Here is a 21,771-nt window from a genome sequence, read left to right on the forward strand (position 1 = left end):
CCACTGAGTCTGAGTCACCACCACACTATACCACTGAGTCTGAGCCACCACCACACTATACCACTGAGTCACAACCACACTATACCACCGAGTCTGAGCCACCACCACACTATACCACTGAGTCTGAGCCACCACCACACTATACCACTGAGTCTGAGCCACCACCACACTATACCACTGAGTCACAACCACTATACCACTGAGTCTGAGTCACCACCACACTATACCACTGAGTCTGAGTCACCACCACACTATACCACTGAGTCTGAGTCACCACCACACTATACCACTGAGTCACCACCACACTATACCACTGAGTCACCACCACACTATACCACTGAGTCTGAGTCACCACCACACTATACCACTGAGTCTGAGTCACCACCACACTATACCACTGAGTCTGAGCCACCACCACACTATACCACTGAGTCACCACCACACTATACCACTGAGTCTGAGCCACCACCACACTATACCACTGAGTCTGAGCCACCACCACACTATACCACTGAGTCTGAGACACCACCACACTATACCACTGAGTCACAACCGCACTATACCACTGAGTCTGAGTCACCACCACACTATACCACTGAGTCTGAGTCACCACCACACTATACCACTGAGTCTGAGTCACCACCACACTATACCACTGAGTCACCACCACACTATACCACTGAGTCTGAGTCACCACCACACTATACCACTGAGTCTGAGTCACCACCACACTATACCACTGAGTCACCACCACACTATACCACTGAGTCACCACCACTATACCACTGAGTCTGAGCCACCACCACTATACCACTGAGTCTGAGTCACCACCACACTATACCACTGAGTCAGTCACCACACTATACCACTGAGTCTGAGTCACCACCACACTATACCACTGAGTCTGAGTCACCACCACACTATACCACTGAGTCTGAGTCACCACCACACTATACCACTGAGTCACCACCACACTATACCACTGAGTCTGAGTCACCACCACACTATACCACTGAGTCTGAGCCACCACCACACTATACCACTGAGTCACCACCACACTATACCACTGAGTCACCACCACACTATACCACTGAGTCACCACCACACTATACCACTGAGTCTGAGTCACCACCACACTATACCACTGAGTCTGAGTCACCACCACACTATACCACTGAGTCTGAGTCACTATACCACTGAGTCTCACCACCACACTATACCACTGAGTCTGAGACACCACCACACTATACCACTGAGTCACAACCACACTATACCACTGAGTCTGAGTCACCACCACACTATACCACTGAGTCTGAGTCACCACCACACTATACCACTGAGTCTGAGTCACCACCACACTATACCACTGAGTCACCACCACACTATACCACTGAGTCTGAGTCACCACCACACTATACCACTGAGTCTGAGTCACCACCACACTATACCACTGAGTCTGAGACACCACCACACTACACTATACCACTATACCACTGAGTCTGAGTCACCACCACACTATACCACTGAGTCTGAGTCACCACCACACTATACCACTGAGTCAGTCACCACCACACTATACCACTGAGTCACCACCACACTATACCACTGAGTCACCACCACACTATACCACTGAGTCTGAGTCACCACCACACTATACCACTGAGTCTGAGCCACCACCACACTATACCACTGAGTCACAACCACTATACCACCGAGTCTGAGTCACCACCACACTATACCACTGAGTCTGAGCCATCACCACACTATACCACTGAGTCACAACCACACTATACCACTGAGTCTGAGTCACCACCACACTATACCACTGAGTCTGAGTCACCACCACACTATACCACTGAGTCACCACCACACTATACCACTGAGTCACCACCACACTATACCACTGAGTCACCACCACACTATACCACTGAGTCTGAGTCACCACCACACTATACCACTGAGTCTGAGCCACCACCACACTATACCACTGAGTCTGAGTCACCACCACACTATACCACTGAGTCTGAGTCACCACCACACTATACCACTGAGTCTGAGCCACCACGACACTATACCACTGAGTCACCACCACACTATACCACTGAGTCTGAGTCACCACCACACTATACCACTGAGTCTGAGTCACCACCACACTATACCACTGAGTCTGAGTCACCACCACACTATACCACTGAGTCACCACCACACTATACCACTGAGTCTGAGCCACCACCACACTATACCACTGAGTCTGAGTCACCACCACTATACCACTGAGTCTGAGTCACCACCACACTATAACACTGAGTCTGAGCCACCACCACACTATACCACTGAGTCACCACCACACTATACCACTGAGTTTGAGTCACCACCACACTATACCACTGAGTCTGAGCCACCACCACACTATACCACTGAGTCACAACCACACTATACCACTGAGTCTGAGTCACCACCACACTATACCACTGAGTCTGAGCCACCACCACACTATACCACTGAGTCACAACCACACTATACCACCGAGTCTGAGCCACCACCACACTATACCACTGAGTCTGAGCCACCACCACACTATACCACTGAGTCACCACCATACTATACCACTGAGTCTGAGTCACCACCACACTATACCACTGTGTCTGAGTCACCACCACACTATACCACTGAGTCTGAGTCACCACCACACTATACCACTGAGTCACCACCACACTATACCACTGAGTCTGAGCCACCACCACACTATACCACTGAGTCTGAGTCACCACCACACTATACCACTGAGTCTGAGTCACCACCACACTATACCACTGAGTCACCACCACACTATACCACTGAGTTTGAGTCACCACCACACTATACCACTGAGTCTGAGCCACCACCACACTATACCACTGAGTCACAACCACACTATACCACTGAGTTTGGGCCATGACCACACTATACCACTGAGTCTGGGCCATGACCACACTATACCACTGAGTCACCACCACACTATACCACTGAGTCTGAGTCCACACTATACCACAGTCACCACCACTATACCACTGAGTCTGAGTCACCACCACTATACCACTATACCACCACACTATACCACTGTCTGAGCCACCACCACACTATACCACTGAGTCACAACCACACTATACCACCGAGTCTGAGCCACCACCACACTATACCACTGAGTCTGAGCCACCACCACACTATACCACTGAGTCTGAGCCACCACCACACTATACCACTGAGTCACAACCACACTATACCACTGAGTCTGAGTCACCACCACACTATACCACTGAGTCTGAGACACCACCACACTATACCACTGAGTCTGAGTCACCACCACACTATACCACTGAGTCTGAGTCACCACCACACTATACCACTGAGTCTGAGCCACCACCACACTATACCACTGAGTCACCACCACACTATACCACTGAGTTTGAGTCACCACCACACTATACCACTGAGTCACAACCACACTATACCACTGAGTCTGAGTCACCACCACACTATACCACTGAGTCACCACCACACTATACCACTGAGTCTGGGCCATGACCACACTATACCACTGAGTCTGGGCCATGACCACACTATACCACTGAGTCTGGGCCATGACCACACTATACCACTGAGTCTGGGCCATGACCACACTATACCACTGAGTCTGGGCCATGACCACACTATACCACTGAGTCTGAGCCACCACCACACTATACCACTGAGTCACCACCACACTATACCACTGAGTCTGAGCCACCACCACACTATACCACTGAGTCTGAGCCACCACCACACTATACCACTGAGTCTGAGACACCACCACACTATACCACTGAGTCACAACCACACTATACCACTGAGTCTGAGTCACCACCACACTATACCACTGAGTCTGAGTCACCACCACACTATACCACTGAGTCACCCACCACACTATACCACTGAGTCACCACCACACTATACCACTGAGTCTGAGTCACCACCACACTATACCACTGAGTCTGAGTCACCACCACACTATACCACTGAGTCACCACCACACTATACCACTGAGTCACCACCACACTACACCACTGAGTCACCACCACACTATACCACTGAGTCTGAGTCACCACCACACTATACCACTGAGTCTGAGTCACCACCACACTATACCACTGAGTCTGAGTCACCACCACACTATACCACTGAGTCTGAGCCACCACCACACTATACCACTGAGTCACCACCACACTATACCACTGAGTCTGAGCCACCACCACACTATACCACTGAGTCTGAGCCACCACCACACTATACCACTGAGTCTGAGACACCACCACACTATACCACTGAGTCACAACCACACTATACCACTGAGTCTGAGTCACCACCACACTATACCACTGAGTCTGAGTCACCACCACACTATACCACTGAGTCTGAGTCACCACCACACTATACCACTGAGTCACCACCACACTATACCACTGAGTCACCACCACACTATACCACTGAGTCTGAGTCACCACCACACTATACCACTGAGTCTGAGCCACCACCACACTATACCACTGAGTCACAACCACACTATACCACCGAGTCTGAGCCACCACCACACTATACCACTGAGTCTGAGCCATCACCACACTATACCACTGAGTCACAACCACACTATACCACTGAGTCTGAGTCACCACCACACTATACCACTGAGTCTGAGTCACCACCACACTATACCACTGAGTCACCACCACACTATACCACTGAGTCACCACCACACTATACCACTGAGTCACCACCACACTATACCACTGAGTCTGAGTCACCACCACACTATACCACTGAGTCTGAGCCACCACCACACTATACCACTGAGTCTGAGTCACCACCACACTATACCACTGAGTCTGAGTCACCACCACACTATACCACTGAGTCTGAGCCACCACGACACTATACCACTGAGTCACCACCACACTATACCACTGAGTCTGAGTCACCACCACACTATACCACTGAGTCTGAGTCACCACCACACTATACCACTGAGTCTGAGTCACCACCACACTATACCACTGAGTCTGAGTCACCACCACACTATACCACTGAGTCACCACCACACTATACCACTGAGTCTGAGCCACCACCACACTATACCACTGAGTCTGAGTCACCACCACACTATACCACTGAGTCTGAGTCACCACCACACTATAACACTGAGTCTGAGCCACCACCACACTATACCACTGAGTCACCACCACACTATACCACTGAGTTTGAGTCACCACCACACTATACCACTGAGTCTGAGCCACCACCACACTATACCACTGAGTCACAACCACACTATACCACTGAGTCTGAGTCACCACCACACTATACCACTGAGTCTGAGCCACCACCACACTATACCACTGAGTGACAACCACACTATACCACCGAGTCTGAGCCACCACCACACTATACCACTGAGTCTGAGCCACCACCACACTATACCACTGAGTCACCACCATACTATACCACTGAGTCTGAGTCACCACCACACTATACCACTGTGTCTGAGTCACCACCACACTATACCACTGAGTCTGAGTCACCACCACACTATACCACTGAGTCACCACCACACTATACCACTGAGTCTGAGCCACCACCACACTATACCACTGAGTCTGAGTCACCACCACACTATACCACTGAGTCTGAGTCACCACCACACTATACCACTGAGTCACCACCACACTATACCACTGAGTTTGAGTCACCACCACACTATACCACTGAGTCTGAGCCACCACCACACTATACCACTGAGTCACAACCACACTATACCACTGAGTTTGGGCCATGACCACACTATACCACTGAGTCTGGGCCATGACCACACTATACCACTGAGTCGGAGTCACCACCACACTATACCACTGAGTCTGGGCCATGACCACACTATACCACTGAGTCACCACCACACTATACCACTGAGTCTGAGTCACCACCACACTATACCACTGAGTCTGAGTCACCACCACACTATACCACTGAGTCTGAGCCACCACCACACTATACCACTGAGTCACAACCACACTATACCACCGAGTCTGAGCCACCACCACACTATACCACTGAGTCTGAGCCACCACCACACTATACCACTGAGTCTGAGCCACCACCACACTATACCACTGAGTCACAACCACACTATACCACTGAGTCTGAGTCACCACCACACTATACCACTGAGTCTGAGTCACCACCACACTATACCACTGAGTCTGAGTCACCACCACACTATACCACTGAGTCTGAGTCACCACCACACTATACCACTGAGTCTGAGCCACCACCACACTATACCACTGAGTCACCACCACACTATACCACTGAGTTTGAGTCACCACCACACTATACCACTGAGTTTGAGTCACCACCACACTATACCACTGAGTCACAACCACACTATACCACTGAGTCTGAGTCACCACCACACTATACCACTGAGTCACCACCACACTATACCACTGAGTCTGGGCCATGACCACACTATACCACTGAGTCTGGGCCATGACCACACTATACCACTGAGTCTGGGCCATGACCACACTATACCACTGAGTCTGAGTTACCACCACATTATACCACTGAGTCTGAGTCACCACCACACTATACCACTGAGTCTGGGCCATGACCACACTATACCACTGAGTCTGAGTCACCACCACACTATACCACTGAGTCACCACCACACTATACCACTGAGTCTGAGTCACCACCACACTATACCACTGAGTCTGAGTCACCACCACACTATACCACTGAGTCACCACCACACTATACCACTGAGTCTGAGTCACCACCACACTATACCACTGAGTCTGAGCCCATCATATAGTCCAACTATCTTTATTCTCGAAATCTAAAAACACAATTCTCTACTTTGTTTTTCACTACAATTTATAATTTCCGCACTTCTTCCTGACTCTTTAATCGTCCCTTTCTCCATTCTTCCTTTCTACACTTCACTTTCTCCTTCGCTCTCAACCCTCCTCCTCACTGTCCCTCTCTCTTCCCCCCTCTGTCACCTCAGTTAGACAGTGCTGTCTGTGGGGTGTAATTTACTGCCTCTCTCCACTGTTGTTTACATCATCGATTTTCTGTTTGTTTAGTTTCCCCATACATCACCAGAGTCAGGCACATATTACTGAAAGAGAGAGAGAGATGGGAACGAGAGGAGAAGTTTGGACATGATACACAGTTGACCATGCATGGATAATACAGTTCAGAGTGTGTGTGTGTGTGTGTGTGTGTGTGTGAGTGTGTGTGTGTGTGTGTACATCCTCTTTCATATTTGGTTGTCATGCTAGTCTGAACCCAAAAGAAAAGTGAAAGTCATGTGATCCTGTAACACCCACTCCTACTTTGCTTTTGTGTCATATTCCCCCCTATTATCCTGGCAATTCAACCTGTTTTAGTGTCACTTCTATTTTCATCCCCCTGACACCTCCCCTCTGTCCTGGACACTGAATTCTTGCCCGAGAGTCAATGCGATTGCCTTTTATTAAAAACTTCCGTCCCTCCTCCACCTCTCTTTCTCTATCCTCTCATTCCCTTCCTTTCTCTTCACTCCCATCTGTCTTTTTCCTTTTTAACTCCCATTCCAGGCGACCCTCTGGGTGTCAGGCCTCAGTTCGTGCTCAGTGAAGCAGAAAGTGCACTAAATCCAGGCCCAGGCTTTGGCACAAAGAAAGGCCCCAGTTCTGTTCCTTAAAGCCCTGAGGGCCCCTCGGTTCCCTCTTGAGGAGAGGACTTATTGTAAACAACCATCCAACTGGAGACAGAGAGAGGGACGGAGAGAGAGAGAAACCGGGACAGAGAGAGAGAGAGAGAAACAGGGGGACCGAGAGATACAGAGAGAGAAACAGGGGGACCGAGAGATACAGAGAGAGAAACAGGGGGACCGAGAGATACAGAGAGAGAAACAGGGGGACCGAGAGATACAGAGAAGGGAAACAGGGGGACCGAGAGATACAGAGAAGGGAAACAGGGGGACCGAGAGATACAGAGAAGGGAAACAGGGGGACCGAGAGATACAGAGAAGGGAAACAGGGGGACCGAGAGATACAGAGAGAGAAACAGGGGGACCGAGAGATACAGAGAAGGGAAACAGGGGGACCGAGAGATACAGAGAGAGAAACAGGGGGACCGAGAGATACAGAGAGAGAAACAGGGGGACCGAGAGATACAGAGAGAGAAACAGGGGGACCGAGAGATACAGAGAGAGAAACAGGGGAACCGAGAGATACAGAGAGAGAAACAGGGGAACCGAGAGATATAGAGAGAGAAACAGGGGGACCGAGAGATACAGAGAGAGAAACAGGGGGACCGAGAGATACAGAGAAGGGTAACAGGGGGACCGAGAGATACAGAGAGAGAAACAGGGGGACCGAGAGATACAGAGAAGGGTAACAGGGGGACCGAGAGATATAGAGAAGGGAAACAGGGGGACCGAGAGATACAGAGAGAGAAACAGGGGGACCGAGAGATACAGAGAGAGAAACAGGGGGATGGACAGAGGGAGAGAGACAGGGGACGGAGAGAGAGAGAGAAACAGGGGGACGGAGAGAGAGAGAGAAACAGGGGGACGGAGAGAGAGAAAACGGGGACAAGGAGAGAGACAGAGAGAGAGACAGGGAGAGAGAGAGAGAGAGAGAAACAGGGGGACGGAGAGAGAGAGAAACAGGGGGCGGAGAGAGAGAAACGGGGACAGAGGAGAGAGAGAGAGAGAGAGAGAGAGAGAGAGAGAGAGAAGAGAGAAAGAAACAGGGGACGGACAGAGAGAGAAACAGGGGACGGACAGAGAGAGAAACAGGGGACGGACAGAGAGAGAGAAACGGGGACAGGGAGAAAGAGAGAGAGAGAAACAGGGGGATGGAGAGAGAAAGAGAGAGAAACAGGGGGCGGAGAGAGAGATAAACGGGGACAGAGGGAGAGAGAGAGAGAGAGGAGGGAGAGAGAGAGAACAGGGGACGGAGAGAGAGAGAAACAGGGGGACGGAGAGAGAGAGAAACAGGGGGACGGAGAGAGAGAGAGAAACGGGGACGGAGAGAAAGAGAGAGAGAGAGAAACAGGGGACGAGAGAGAGAGAAACAGGGGGACGGAGAGAGAGAGAGAAACAGGGGGACGGAGAGAGAGAGAGAAACAGGGGGCGGAGAGAGAGAGAGAGAGAGAGAGAGAGAGAGAGAGAGAGGAGAGAGGGAAAGAAACAGGGGACGGAGAGAGACAGAGAGAGAAACAGGTGGACCAAGAGATACAGAGAGAGAAACAGGGGACGGAGAGAGAGATAAAGAGAAACAGTGGGACAGAGAGAGACAGAGAGAGACAGGGGGACGGAGAGAGAGATAAAGAGAAACAGTAGGACGGAGAGAGACAGAGAGAGACAGGGGGACGGAGAGAGAGATAAAGAGAAACAGTGGGACGGAGAGAGACAGAGAGAGACAGGGGGACGGAGAGAGACAGAGAAAGAAAGGGGGACCGAGAGACACAGAGAGAGTAGCAGGGGGACAGAGAGAGACAGAAAGAGACAAACCGACAGAGAGAGAGAGAAACAGGGGGACGGAGAGGAACAAAATCACAATGATAAAAGGATCTGACATCATTTTCCTAAACAGAGCTTCAAATAGTCTTCTACACCCCTCTTTTTTTTCTCAGAACCACATCAGACCGTGTTTTGAGCATTGAATGAATTAAGTGAATGTATTAACACCACCACCCAGTATGGAGCCTGCAGTACAAAGCAACACCTAGAGCAACAGATCTGCTGTTAGCTAGATGAACCGCTATCACGAAGAAGAAAGAATAATTAATGATCTATCTTACTTCATGATGCATCTTTAGTCCTACGCCCTGGCTCCTTAGTCAATACTCAACTAACTATCAATATCATGATGCATCTTTAGTCCTACACCCTGGCTCCTTAGTCAATACTCAACTATCAATATCATGATGCATCTTTAGTCCTATGCCCTGGCTCCTTAGTCAATACTCAACTAACTATAAATATCATGATGCATCTTTAGTCCTACGCCCTGGCTCCTTAGTCAATACTCAACTAACTATCAATATCATGATGCATCTTTAGTCCTACGCCCTGGCTCCTTAGTCAATACTCAACTAACTATCAATATCATGATGCATCTTTAGTCCTACGCCCTGGCTCCTTAGTCAATACTCAACTAACTATCAATATCATGATTTATCTTTAGTCCTACGCCCTGGCTCCTTAGTCAATACTCAACTAACTATCAATATCATGATGCATCTTTAGTCCTACACCCTGGCTCCTTAGTCAATACTCAACTAACTATCAATATCATGATGCATCTTTAGTCCTATGCCCTGGCTCCTTAGTCAATACTCAACTAACTATAAATATCATGATGCATCTTTAGTCCTACGCCCTGGCTCCTTAGTCAATACTCAACTAACTATCAATATCACGATGCATCTTTAGTCCTACGCCCTGGCTCCTTAGTCAATACTCAACTAACTATCAATATCATGATGCATCTTTAGTCCTACGCCCTGGCTCCTTAGTCAATACTCAACTAACTATAAATACCATGATGCATCTTTAGTCCTACGCCCTGGCTCCTTAGTCAATACTCAACTAACTATCAATATCATGATGCATCTTTAGTCCTACGCCCTGGCTCCTTAGTCAATACTCAACTAACTATCAATATCATGATGCATCTTTAGTCCTACGCCCTGGCTCCTTAGTCAATACTTAACTAACTATCAATATCATGATGCATCTTTAGTCCTACGCCCTGGCTCCTTAGTCAATACTCAACTAACTATCAATATCATGATTTATCTTTAGTCCTACACCCTGGCTCCTTAGTCAATACTCAACTAACTATCAATATCATGATGCATCTTTAGTCCTACACCCTGGCTCCTTAGTCAATACTCAACTAACTATCAATATCATGATCCATTTTTAGTCCTACGCCCTGGCTCCTTAGTCAATACTCAACTAACTATAAATACCATGATGCATCTTTAGTCCTACGCCCTGGCTCCTTAGTCAATACTCAACTAACTATAAATATCATGATGCATCTTTAGTCCTACGCCCTGGCTCCTTAGTCAATACTCAACTAACTATCAATATCATGATGCATCTTTAGTCCTACGCCCTGGCTCCTTAGTCAATACTCAACTAACTATCAATATCATGATGCATCTTTAGTCCTACGCCCTGGCTCCTTAGTCAATACTCAACTAACTATCAATATCATGATTTATCTTTAGTCCTACGCCCTGGCTCCTTAGTCAATACTCAACTAACTATCAATATCATGATGCATCTTTAGTCCTACGCCCTGGCTCCTTAGTCAATACTCAACTAACTATCAATATCACGATGCATCTTTAGTCCTACGCACTGGCTCCTTAGTCAATACTCAACTAACTATAAATACCATGATGCATCTTTAGTCCTACGCCCTGGCTCCTTAATCAATACTCAACTAACTATCAATATCATGATGCATCTTTAGTCCTACGCCCTGGCTCCTTAGTCAATACTCAACTAACTATCAATATCATGATGCATCTTTAGTCCTATGCCCTGGCTCCTTAGTCAATACTCAACTAACTATCAATATCATGATGCATCTTTAGTCCTACGCCCTGGCTCCTTAGTCAATACTCAACTAACTATCAATATCATGATTTATCTTTAGTCCTACGCCCTGGCTCCTTAGTCAATACTCAACTAACTATCAATATCATGATGCATCTTTAGTCCTACGCCCTGGCTCCTTAGTCAATACTCAACTAACTATCAATATCACGATGCATCTTTAGTCCTACGCACTGGCTCCTTAGTCAATACTCAACTAACTATAAATACCATGATGCATCTTTAGTCCTACGCCCTGGCTCCTTAATCAATACTCAACTAACTATCAATATCATGATGCATCTTTAGTCCTACGCCCTGGCTCCTTAGTCAATACTCAACTAACTATCAATATCATGATGCATCTTTAGTCCTACGCCCTGGCTCCTTAGTCAATACTCAACTAACTATCAATATCATGATGCATCTTTAGTCCTACGCCCTGGCTCCTTAGTCAATACTCAACTAACTATCAATATCAATAACACAGGGAAATATAAAGAAGAAGAGAAGGGAGCGAAGGAAGGCTAAGGGGAACTGGGAGAATGAAAGCAGGTAAAGGAGATGTATAGATTAGAAAGAGAGGGGGAGAGTTGCTGAAAATAGGGCGAGGGTGTTTGTTAGGTTTGTGGTGAAGATTTTAATTAGTAATAATTGGCCACTGAGGGAGGGATGGAGGGATAAGGTGAGAGAGGATAACTGGCAGTGATGACGAAACAATCCCTGTCTCTCTCCCCTCTTGTCTCTCTCTCCCTCCTCTCCCTGGTGTGTGTTGCTGACTCTCTGTGGTTTTGACATGGTAACAATGCAGTATCGGTACACAGGTGGACTCTGGGGCTGTGGTTGTCTGGTCTACCTGCCAAAGGTTCCCTACTCTAACAACAACAACAAACGCACGCACGCACACACACACACACACTCCGCCTGACGCTCTTACGTCATTCTGCCAGATTCTCTTTCTCTCCCCATTTCTCTCTCCATGTTTCTTAATTCTTCTCCTCTTCTCCACCAGTCTTCCAGGCCTGTTACACTGGAGTCTGGACAGTTAATGTTGGTTAACAGTCTGAGGCAGTTCAACTGTTAGGGGCTGTTATTTAATGGATGGCTGTGTTTAGTATCTCTCTGTTGGTTGAACATGCTGTGCTCTGCAGGCTGTGTGCACTACACAGTGAGACACCCCAGCAGGCCTGTACCACAGGGACACTGACTGTGTCCCAAATGGCACCCTGTCCACTATATTGTGCACTACTTTGACCAGAGTCGTATGGGCTATGGTAAAAAAAAAAGTAGTGCACTGCATAGGGAATAGGGTGCCATTTGGGAAGCAATATAAGTGTGTTTCAACAGGCCTGTGATCATTGTCTGAACTGTCTGATGTCGCACAATGACAGATCATCTCTGTGGGCGAGAATGAAGTAGAACTGAGCTGTTGACAGGCTGAGACACTGTCCTAGTCACCACCAAACACATAAACTCACACCATCTACACACACAGAATGATATAGTGAAAAAACGAGGCACTGTGACAACAGCTCATCTCATTTTAATTCCCTACAGTCATCAACCCTCCCACCCTCCATTTTCACTAACCCCTTCCTCCCACCCTCCATTTTCACCAACTCCTTCCTCCCACCCTCCATTTTCACTAACTCCTTCCTCCCACCCTCCATTTTCACCAACTCCTTCCTCCCACCCTCCATTTTCACTAACTCCTTCCTCCCACCCTCCATTTTCACTAACTCCTTCCTCCCACCCTCCATTTGCACTAACTCCTTCCTCCCACCCTCCATTTGCACTAACTCCTTCCTCCCACCCTCCATTTGCACTAACTCCTTCCTCCCACCCTCCATTTGCACTAACTCCTTCCTCCCACCCTCCATTTTCACTAACTCCTTCCTCCCACCCTTCATTTGCACTAACTCCTTCCTCCCACCCTCCATTTTCACTAACCCCTTCCTCCCACCCTCCATTTTCACTAACTTCTTCCTCCCACCCTCCATTTGCACTAACTCCTTCCTCCCACCCTCCATTTGCACTAACGCCTTCCTCCCACCCTCCATTTGCACTAACTCCTTCCTCCCACCCTCCATTTGCACTAACTCCTTCCTCCCACCCTCCATTTGCACTAACTCCTTCCTCCCACCCTCCTCTCATCTATTCCCTCTCTTTCTCCCCTCTCTGTCTATTGGTCTTCTCATGTACTCTTTCTCCCACTGTGAAGTTTAACTCAACAATGACAAAAAGCTGGTATCCAACAGTCTACCACCATGCTTTTAACACTCACACACACACACACACACACACACACGCACACACACACACACATCCAACCAAGGACAACCACAAGCAGAGAGACAAAGACACACACAAACACACACACGCCTACATACATCCAAACAAGGACAACCACAAGCAGAGAGATAAAGACACACACAAACACAAATAACAGAGGACATCATAGCTAAGTGAATACATTAAAGAGTGTATGAATCTCTAAACACAGTCAGACCAACCACATAATTACTGCATCCACACCAGGACACGGGAGGAAGGTTGGAGGAGAGAGGGGAGGGAAGAGAGAGGGGGAGGGAGGAGAGAGGGGAGGGAAGAGAGAGGGGAGGGAAGAGAGAGGAGGGAAGAGAGAGGAGGGAGGAGAGGAGGGGAGGAGAGAGAGAAGAGAGAGGAAGAGAGAGGGGGAGGGAGGAGAGAGGGGGAGGAAGAGAGAGAGGGGAGGGAAGAAGAGGGGGAGGGAAGAGAGAGGGGGAGGGAAGAGAGGGGGGAGGGAAGAGAGAGGGGAGGGAAGAGAGAGGGGGAGGGAAGAGAGAGGGGAGGGAAGAGAGAGGGGAGGGAGGAGAGAGGGGAAGGGATGAGAGAGGGGAAGGGATGAGAGAGGGGGAGGGAGGAGAGAGGGGGAGGGATGAGAGAGGGGGAGGGAGGAGAACGGTGGAGAGAAAGGGAGAACAAGGAAGAAGGAAGTGAATGACGAAAGAGGGAGAGAAGGAGGGTAGGGATGTATAATACCATATCCAGTGAATATGTTATAATTCACTCTGTGTGATATATCATGTATCAATTATCTTTGTTGGTTGGAATGATGTCCAAAGGCATGGTGGTGTTATAATTCACTCTGTTTGTTACAGGTCGTATAGCCTCCAACATTTTATAAGACCACCCTGTGTGATAGAGATGTATAGGTGGGATATCATCACTGTGTGATAGAGATGTATAGGTGGGATATCATCGCTGAGTGATAGAGATGTATAGGTGGGATATCATCGCTGTGTGATAGAGATGTATAGGTGGGATATCATCGCTGTGTGATAGAGATGTATAGGTGGGATATCATCGCTGAGTGATAGAGATGTATAGGTGGGATATCACCACTGTGTGATAGAGATATATAGGTGGGATATCATCGCTGTGTGATAGAGATATATAGGTGGGATATCATCACTGTGTGATAGAGATGTATAGGTGGGATATCATCGCTGTGTGATAGAGATGTATAGGTGGGATATCATCGCTGTGTGATAGAGATGTATAGGTGGGATATCATCGCTGTGTGATAGAGATGTATAGGTGGGATATCATCGCTGAGTGATAGAGATGTATAGGTGGGATATCACCACTGTGTGATAGAGATATATAGGTGGGATATCATCACTGTGTGATAGAGATGTATAGGTGGGATATCATCGCTGTGTGATAGAGATGTATAGGTGGGATATCATCGCTGAGTGATAGAGATGTATAGGTGGGATATCATCGCTGTGTGATAGAGATGTATAGGTGGGATATCATCGCGGTGTGATAGAGATGTACAGTATAGCTGGGATATCATCTCCTCATGGACTCACACTTGGCAGGCAGGCCGTAGCCCCCTGTAATCTTAGCCTCTCCCGTCTCACACCCTTGAAGCTCAGCACACTCAGACCTCAGGAGGGGGCCGGCCGTGCGGTGGATTGCACCATCCACTGAGGAGAGAGGGAAGAGAGAGAAGAGAGGGAAGTGAGGATGAATATTTGTACAATTTGTATAAACTGTCAACAACAAAAAAATGTAAATGAGGTATGAAGTGAATTGACAATTGCCTGTGCATTGTTAATGTGAGAGGAGGGGTGAGAGATATAATTTACACACACACACACACACACACACACACACACACCAGCTCCCACTGTGGAACCCTTCATATTGATGAGCAATATCAGTTGACGTTATCTAAATCGAGGGAAATTATTATTTGATTTGGGAGACACTTTATCTCCTTCCCATGATCATTGAACTAACAATCATTAGTGCACAGCACCCCTCACTTCAGCTCTAACAACTTGACAGCTCCATACGGGAGTGGGGGGTGTGTGAGTTCAGTGTGTTGGGTTGGATCCTTCCTGGAACATCACTTATTATCGCCCTGCCCTGCCACTGTGTCATACATTATCACCATGCCCTCACACTGTGTCATACATTATCACCCTGCCATGCCACTGTGTCATACATTATCACCATGCCCTCACACTGTGTCATACATTATCACCCTGCCATGCCACTGTGTCATACATTATCACATTGCCATGCCACTGTGTCATACATTATCACCCTGCCCCGCCACTGTGTCATACATTATCGCCATGCCCTGCCACTGTGTCATACATTATTACCATGCCCTCACACTGTGTCATACATTATCACCCTGCCCTGCCACTGTGTCATACATTATCACCCTGCCATGCCACTGTGTCATACATTATCACCCTGCCCTGCCACTGTGTCTTACATTATCGCCCTGCCACTGTGTCATACGTTATCGCCCTGCCACTGTGTCATACATTATCACCCTGCCCTGACACTGTGTCATACATTATCACCCTGCCCTGCCACTGTGTCTTACATTATCGCCCTGCCACTGTGTCATACGTTATCGCCCTGCCCTGCCACTGTGTCATACATTATCACCATGCCCTGCCACTGTGTCATACATTATCACCCTGCCCTGCCACTGTATCATACATTATCACCCTGCACAGCCACTGTGTGATACATTATCACCATGCCCTGCCACTGTGTCATACATTATCACCATGGCCTGCCACTGTATCATACATTATCACCCTGCCCTGCCACTGGGTCATACATTATCACCCTGCCCTGCCACTGTGTCATACATTATCACCCTGCACTGCCACTGTGTCATACATTATCACCCTGCCCTGCCACTGTGTCATACATTATCACCCTGCACTGCCACTGTGTGATACATTATTGCCCTGTGACTAAGGGTGGAAGGCAGGGTACGATGGCTGACTGACTGAAAAAGAAACACACAGACTGACTGTCTAGGTCCCCTGGGGGGTAGAGAAGCAGCATTTAGTTACAGTGCTGCTGTGTGAATAGAACTGGAGGTGACACGCACCAGACAGCTAGTCACCCCCACCGACACACACTCTCACTCACTGAAATAGAGAACAAGTGTTATAACAAGACCAAGAGAGGAGAAAGGAGAGAGGGAGGGATGGAGGAGAGATGGGAGACGGAGGGAAAGAGCGATAGATGTATAAATAGTTTGATGGAAGAGACATACAGATATAGTTAGAGAATAGGAGAGAGAAAAAGGAGAGAGATGGGAGAGGAAGAAGACCATAGCAAGGTCGTTTTTAATTTCAGGTTCCTTATGTTTGACCTTGTATTTGACAGAGTTACGTGATGTGAGTGTGCGCGTGTGGTTTGTGTCTGTGGTGTGTGTGTGTGTGTGTGTGTCACAACCTCCAGTGTAAGGATTTGTGGGGGTGTATGAAATATGCGTTCTCTATGATCCTGGCTTATATACCAGACAGCTCCAAATACCTGCCACTGCTCACAAACCTGCATTTATCAGACTACAGAGAACAGACACATGACTGTTTCAAGTCGCAGACCTACAAAGACGATGTGACGACACAAAAACGACAAAGATACAAAGACAATATCTCTCACAGCTCTAGAATGACTGTAGTCATTCAATGTGACAAGTGGGAATACTAACAAGTTCACTTAAGAGAAAATGGATTCTGAATCTATAAATGTACAATTCAACCCCTACCTCATGAGAACACTGAAGGAAATTTGTGAGTCTACATATTCATATTCTTCTCCATCCTTTTTTGTTCTTCTTGAGGAGAGGAAAAGAGGAAAGAATAAAGAGACATGAGAAATGAAAGGAGAGGAGAATGGCAGAGAGGATGACAGGAGAGATTTGAGGACAGAGATTTTTAAAAAGAAAGTGATGAGAGAAATAAAGAAAACTCAGAGGGGCAGTCATTAAAGAGGGAGAATAAAGACAAAAGAGAGGAGGGTTGAAGAAGAATAGAGTTAAGTAGAAGAAACAACAGGTGATGAGAGGAAACAAGGGAAAAGAGGAGGTGCAGAAGAGAGGAGGGGTGCAGGAGGAGCAGAAGAGAGGAGGGGTGCAGGAGGAGCAGAAGAGAGGAGGGGTGCAGGAGGAACAGAAGAGAAGAGGGGTGCAGGTGGAGCAGAAGAGAAGAGGGGTGCAGGAGGAACAGAAGAGAAGAGGGGTGCAGGTGGAGCAGAAGAGAAGAGGGGTGCAGGAGGAGGAAAAGAGAAGAGGGGTGCAGGAGGAGCAGAAGAGAGGAGGGGTGCAGGAGGAGGAAAAGACAAGAGGGGTGCAGGAGGAGCAGAAGAGAGGAGGGGTGCAGGAGGGGCAGAAGACAAGAGGGGTGCAGGAGGAGGAGAAGACAAGAGGGGTGCAGGAGGAGCAGAAGACAAGAGGGGTGCAGGAGGAGCAGAAGAGAGGAGGGGTGCAGGAGGAGCAGAAGAGAGGAGGGGTGCAGGAGGAGCAGAAGAGAAGAGGGGTGCAGGAGGAGCAGAAGAGAAGAGTGGTGCAGGCAGAGTAGAAGAGAGGAGGGGTGCAGGCAGAGTAGAAGAGAGGAGGGGTGCAGGCAGAGCAGAAGAGAGGAGGGGTGCAGGAGGAGCAGAAGACAAGAGGGGTGCAGGAGGAGCAAAAGAGGAGGGGTGCAGGAGGAGCAGAATAGAGGAGGGGTGCAGGAGGAGCAGAAGAGAAGAGGGGTGCAGGAGGAGCAGAAGAGAGGAGGGGGTGCAGGAGGAGTAGAAGAGAGGAGGGGTGCAGGCAGAGTAGAAGAGAGGAGGTGTGCAGGCAGAGTAGAAGAGAGGAGGGATGCAGGAGGAGCAGAAGAGAAGAGTGGTGCAGGAGGAGCAGAAGAGAGGAGGGGTGCAGGCGGAGCAGAAGAGAGGAGGGGTGCAGGCGGAGCAGAAGACAGGAGGGGTGCAGGAGGAGCAAAAGAGGAGGGGTGCAGGAGGAGCAGAATAGAGGAGGGGTGCAGGAGGAGCAGAAGAGAGGAGGGGTGCAGGAGGAGTAGAAGAGAGGAGGGGTGCAGGCAGAGTAGAAGAGAGGAGGTGTGCAGGCAGAGTAGAAGAGAGGAGGGATGCAGGAGGAGCAGAAGAGAAGAGTGGTGCAGGAGGAGCAGAAGAGAGGAGGGGTGCAGGCGGAGCAGAAGAGAGGAGGGTGCAGGCGGAGCAGAAGACAGGAGGGTGCAGGAGGAGCAAAGAGGAGGGGTGCAGGAGGAGCAGAATAGAGGAGGGTGCAGGAGGAGCAGAAGAGAGGAGGGTGCAGGAGGAACAGAAGAGAAGAGGGGTGCAGGTGGAGCAGAAGAGAAGAGGGTGCAGGAGGAACAGAAGAGAAGAGAGGGTGCAGGTGGAGCAGAAGAGAAGAGGGGTGCAGGAGGAGGAAAAAGAAAGAGGGTGCAGGAGGGAGCAGAAGAGAGGAGGGGTGCAGGAGGGGCAGAAGACAAGAGGGGTGCAGGAGGGCAGAAGACAAGAGGGGTGCATGAGGAGCAGAAGACAAGAGGGGTGCAGGAGGAGCAGAAGAGAGGAGGGGTGCAGGAGGAGCAGAAGAGAGGAGGGGTGCAGGAGGAGCAGAAGAGAAGAGGGGTGCAGGAGGAGCAGAAGAGAAGAGTGGTGCAGGCAGAGTAGAAGAGAGGAGGGGTGCAGGAGGAGCAGAATAGAGGAGGGGTGCAGGAGGAGCAGAAGAGAAGAGGGGTGCAGGAGGAGCAGAAGAGAGGAGGGGTGCAGGAGGAGCAGAAGAGAGGAGGGGTGCAGGCAGAGTAGAAGAGAGGAGGTGTGCAGGCAGAGTAGAAGAGAGGAGGGATGCAGGAGGAGCAGAAGAGAAGAGTGGTGCAGGAGGAGCAGAAGAGAGGAGTGGTGCAGGAGGAGCAGAAGAGAGGAGGGGTGCAGGCGGAGCAGAAGAGAGGAGGGGTGCAGGAGGAGCAAAAGAGGAGGGGTGCAGGAGGAGCAGAATAGAGGAGGGGTGCAGGAGGAGCAGAAGAGAAGAGGGGTGCAGGAGGAGCAGAAGAGAGGAGGGGTGCAGGAGGAGTAGAAGAGAGGAGGGGTGCAGGCAGAGTAGAAGAGAGGAGGTGTGCAGGCAGAGTAGAAGAGAGGAGGGATGCAGGAGGAGCAGAAGAGAAGAGTGGTGCAGGAGGAGCAGAAGAGAGGAGGGGTGCAGGCGGAGCAGAAGAGAGGAGGGTGCAGGCGGAGCAGAAGAGAGGAGGGTGCAGGAGGAGCAGAAGAGAGGAGGGGTGCAGGAGGAGCAGAAGAGGGAGGGGTGCAGGAGGAGCAGAAGAGAGGAGGGGTGCAGGCGGAGCAGAAGAGAGGAGGGGTGCAGGCGGAGCAGAAGAGAGGAGGGGTGCAGGAGGAGCAGAAGAGAGGAGGGGTGCAGGAGGAGCAGAAGAGAGGAGGGGTGCAGGAGGAGCAGAAGAGAGGAGGGGTGCAGGAGGAGCAGAAGAGAGGAGGGGTGCAGGAGGAGCAGAAGAGAGGAGGGGTGAGTGTTGGCTTCAGGGACCTGCCAGGACAGTGTTTCAGCCTTACTGTCATCTCCCTACAACCTCCCTTATCATTAAACACTGTCAGCTAGAGGAGAAGGAGGTGATAATTGGCTCTATGCTTACCTGGCTGGGAGGCTGCTTTTCTCAGCAAAACACACTCAGAGACGCACACACACATGCACACAAACACATAGATACACACATAAACCACTACACTCACAGACACACAACACGCAAAAACACACTCTTACTTGCTGTACATATGGAATACTAAGTCGCAGCAGATAACCTTGCCAGCTGACCGGTGATAGGTCCAGAGCCTGTCTGTTGAACTAATGGGGTGGAACTATTGCCTTTCCCAGAGTCCCCCAGCGAGAGGGCCAATCATTTATTTCAGCCTGGTTGCCATGGCAATATTTATGATGGTCTGGTGGTGGACACCGTACAGTCCGGCCAACACAAAGCTCAAAGACAACATCAGCAGTATAGTGTGTGTTTTGGGGGAAAAACTGGGTTCAGAAACACGTGTATTTGATTTTTTGATATTTAAATACTTGTTTTCTGTGTATTTGAGTATTTGATATTAAATACTTGTTATCTGTGTATTTGAGTATTTCTAATAATGTGGCCCCAATCAACTTCTTCTTTTGAAAGTATATGAAAGTATTTTCAACTACTTATTTCAAATAATATTTTCAAATATCTGGGTTAAATGCATTTGAGTCAGTGTTTTTCAGTATTTTCAAATAAATTAAAATATTCACCTACTTAGTAATATAGATATTTTACATAGTATTTGAACCCAGATCCTGTTGGGGGAAGTGATTCATTTATCTTACGCTGACTGTATATGGACAGTGTATATAGCAGTGGTCACCAACCTTTTCTGAGTCAAAATGCAGTCTGAGATCTACCGCTCATTTAAAATAAAATAAAAACAAGACTGAAAACGTAAGCCTATGCAACATGAACCAATTAAAACCAGTTCTGTAGCGATGAGGTTTGTGCATTTGACTATAGGCCCAATACATTATCACTGCATGTTCTTCTCAGACCATTTTCAAATTATATATATTTTTTGCATGTATGTATGTATATATAATCACACTGGTAATTTATCATTTGTTGTGTCACTTGTGAGGCACAGCGGAGTTAGCATAATAATTGGCAAATATATGTATATATTTTATTGTTGTACTTTTACCCCCTTTTCATGAAATCTAATTGGTATCAGTCTTGTCCCATCGTTGCAACTCC

General features: G+C 48.6%; 1 protein-coding gene across 2 annotated transcripts in view; it reads right to left on the bottom strand.

Moving 5' to 3' along the window:
• Window positions 1-21,771, bottom strand: part of macrod1 (mono-ADP ribosylhydrolase 1) — a 149,209-nt gene that overhangs the window by 58,139 nt on the left and 69,299 nt on the right. For both annotated transcript variants that reach the window (XM_029662510.2, XM_029662509.2), the window contains exon 5: window positions 15,538-15,654. In XM_029662510.2, coding sequence (XP_029518370.1) covers window positions 15,538-15,654 — 117 coding nt within the window. The remainder of the gene's footprint in view (window positions 1-15,537; window positions 15,655-21,771) is intronic.

The sequence above is a fragment of the Oncorhynchus nerka genome, linkage group LG6 (assembly GCF_034236695.1).
Source record: "Oncorhynchus nerka isolate Pitt River linkage group LG6, Oner_Uvic_2.0, whole genome shotgun sequence".
In the NCBI taxonomy this organism is placed as follows: Eukaryota; Metazoa; Chordata; class Actinopteri; order Salmoniformes; family Salmonidae; genus Oncorhynchus; species Oncorhynchus nerka.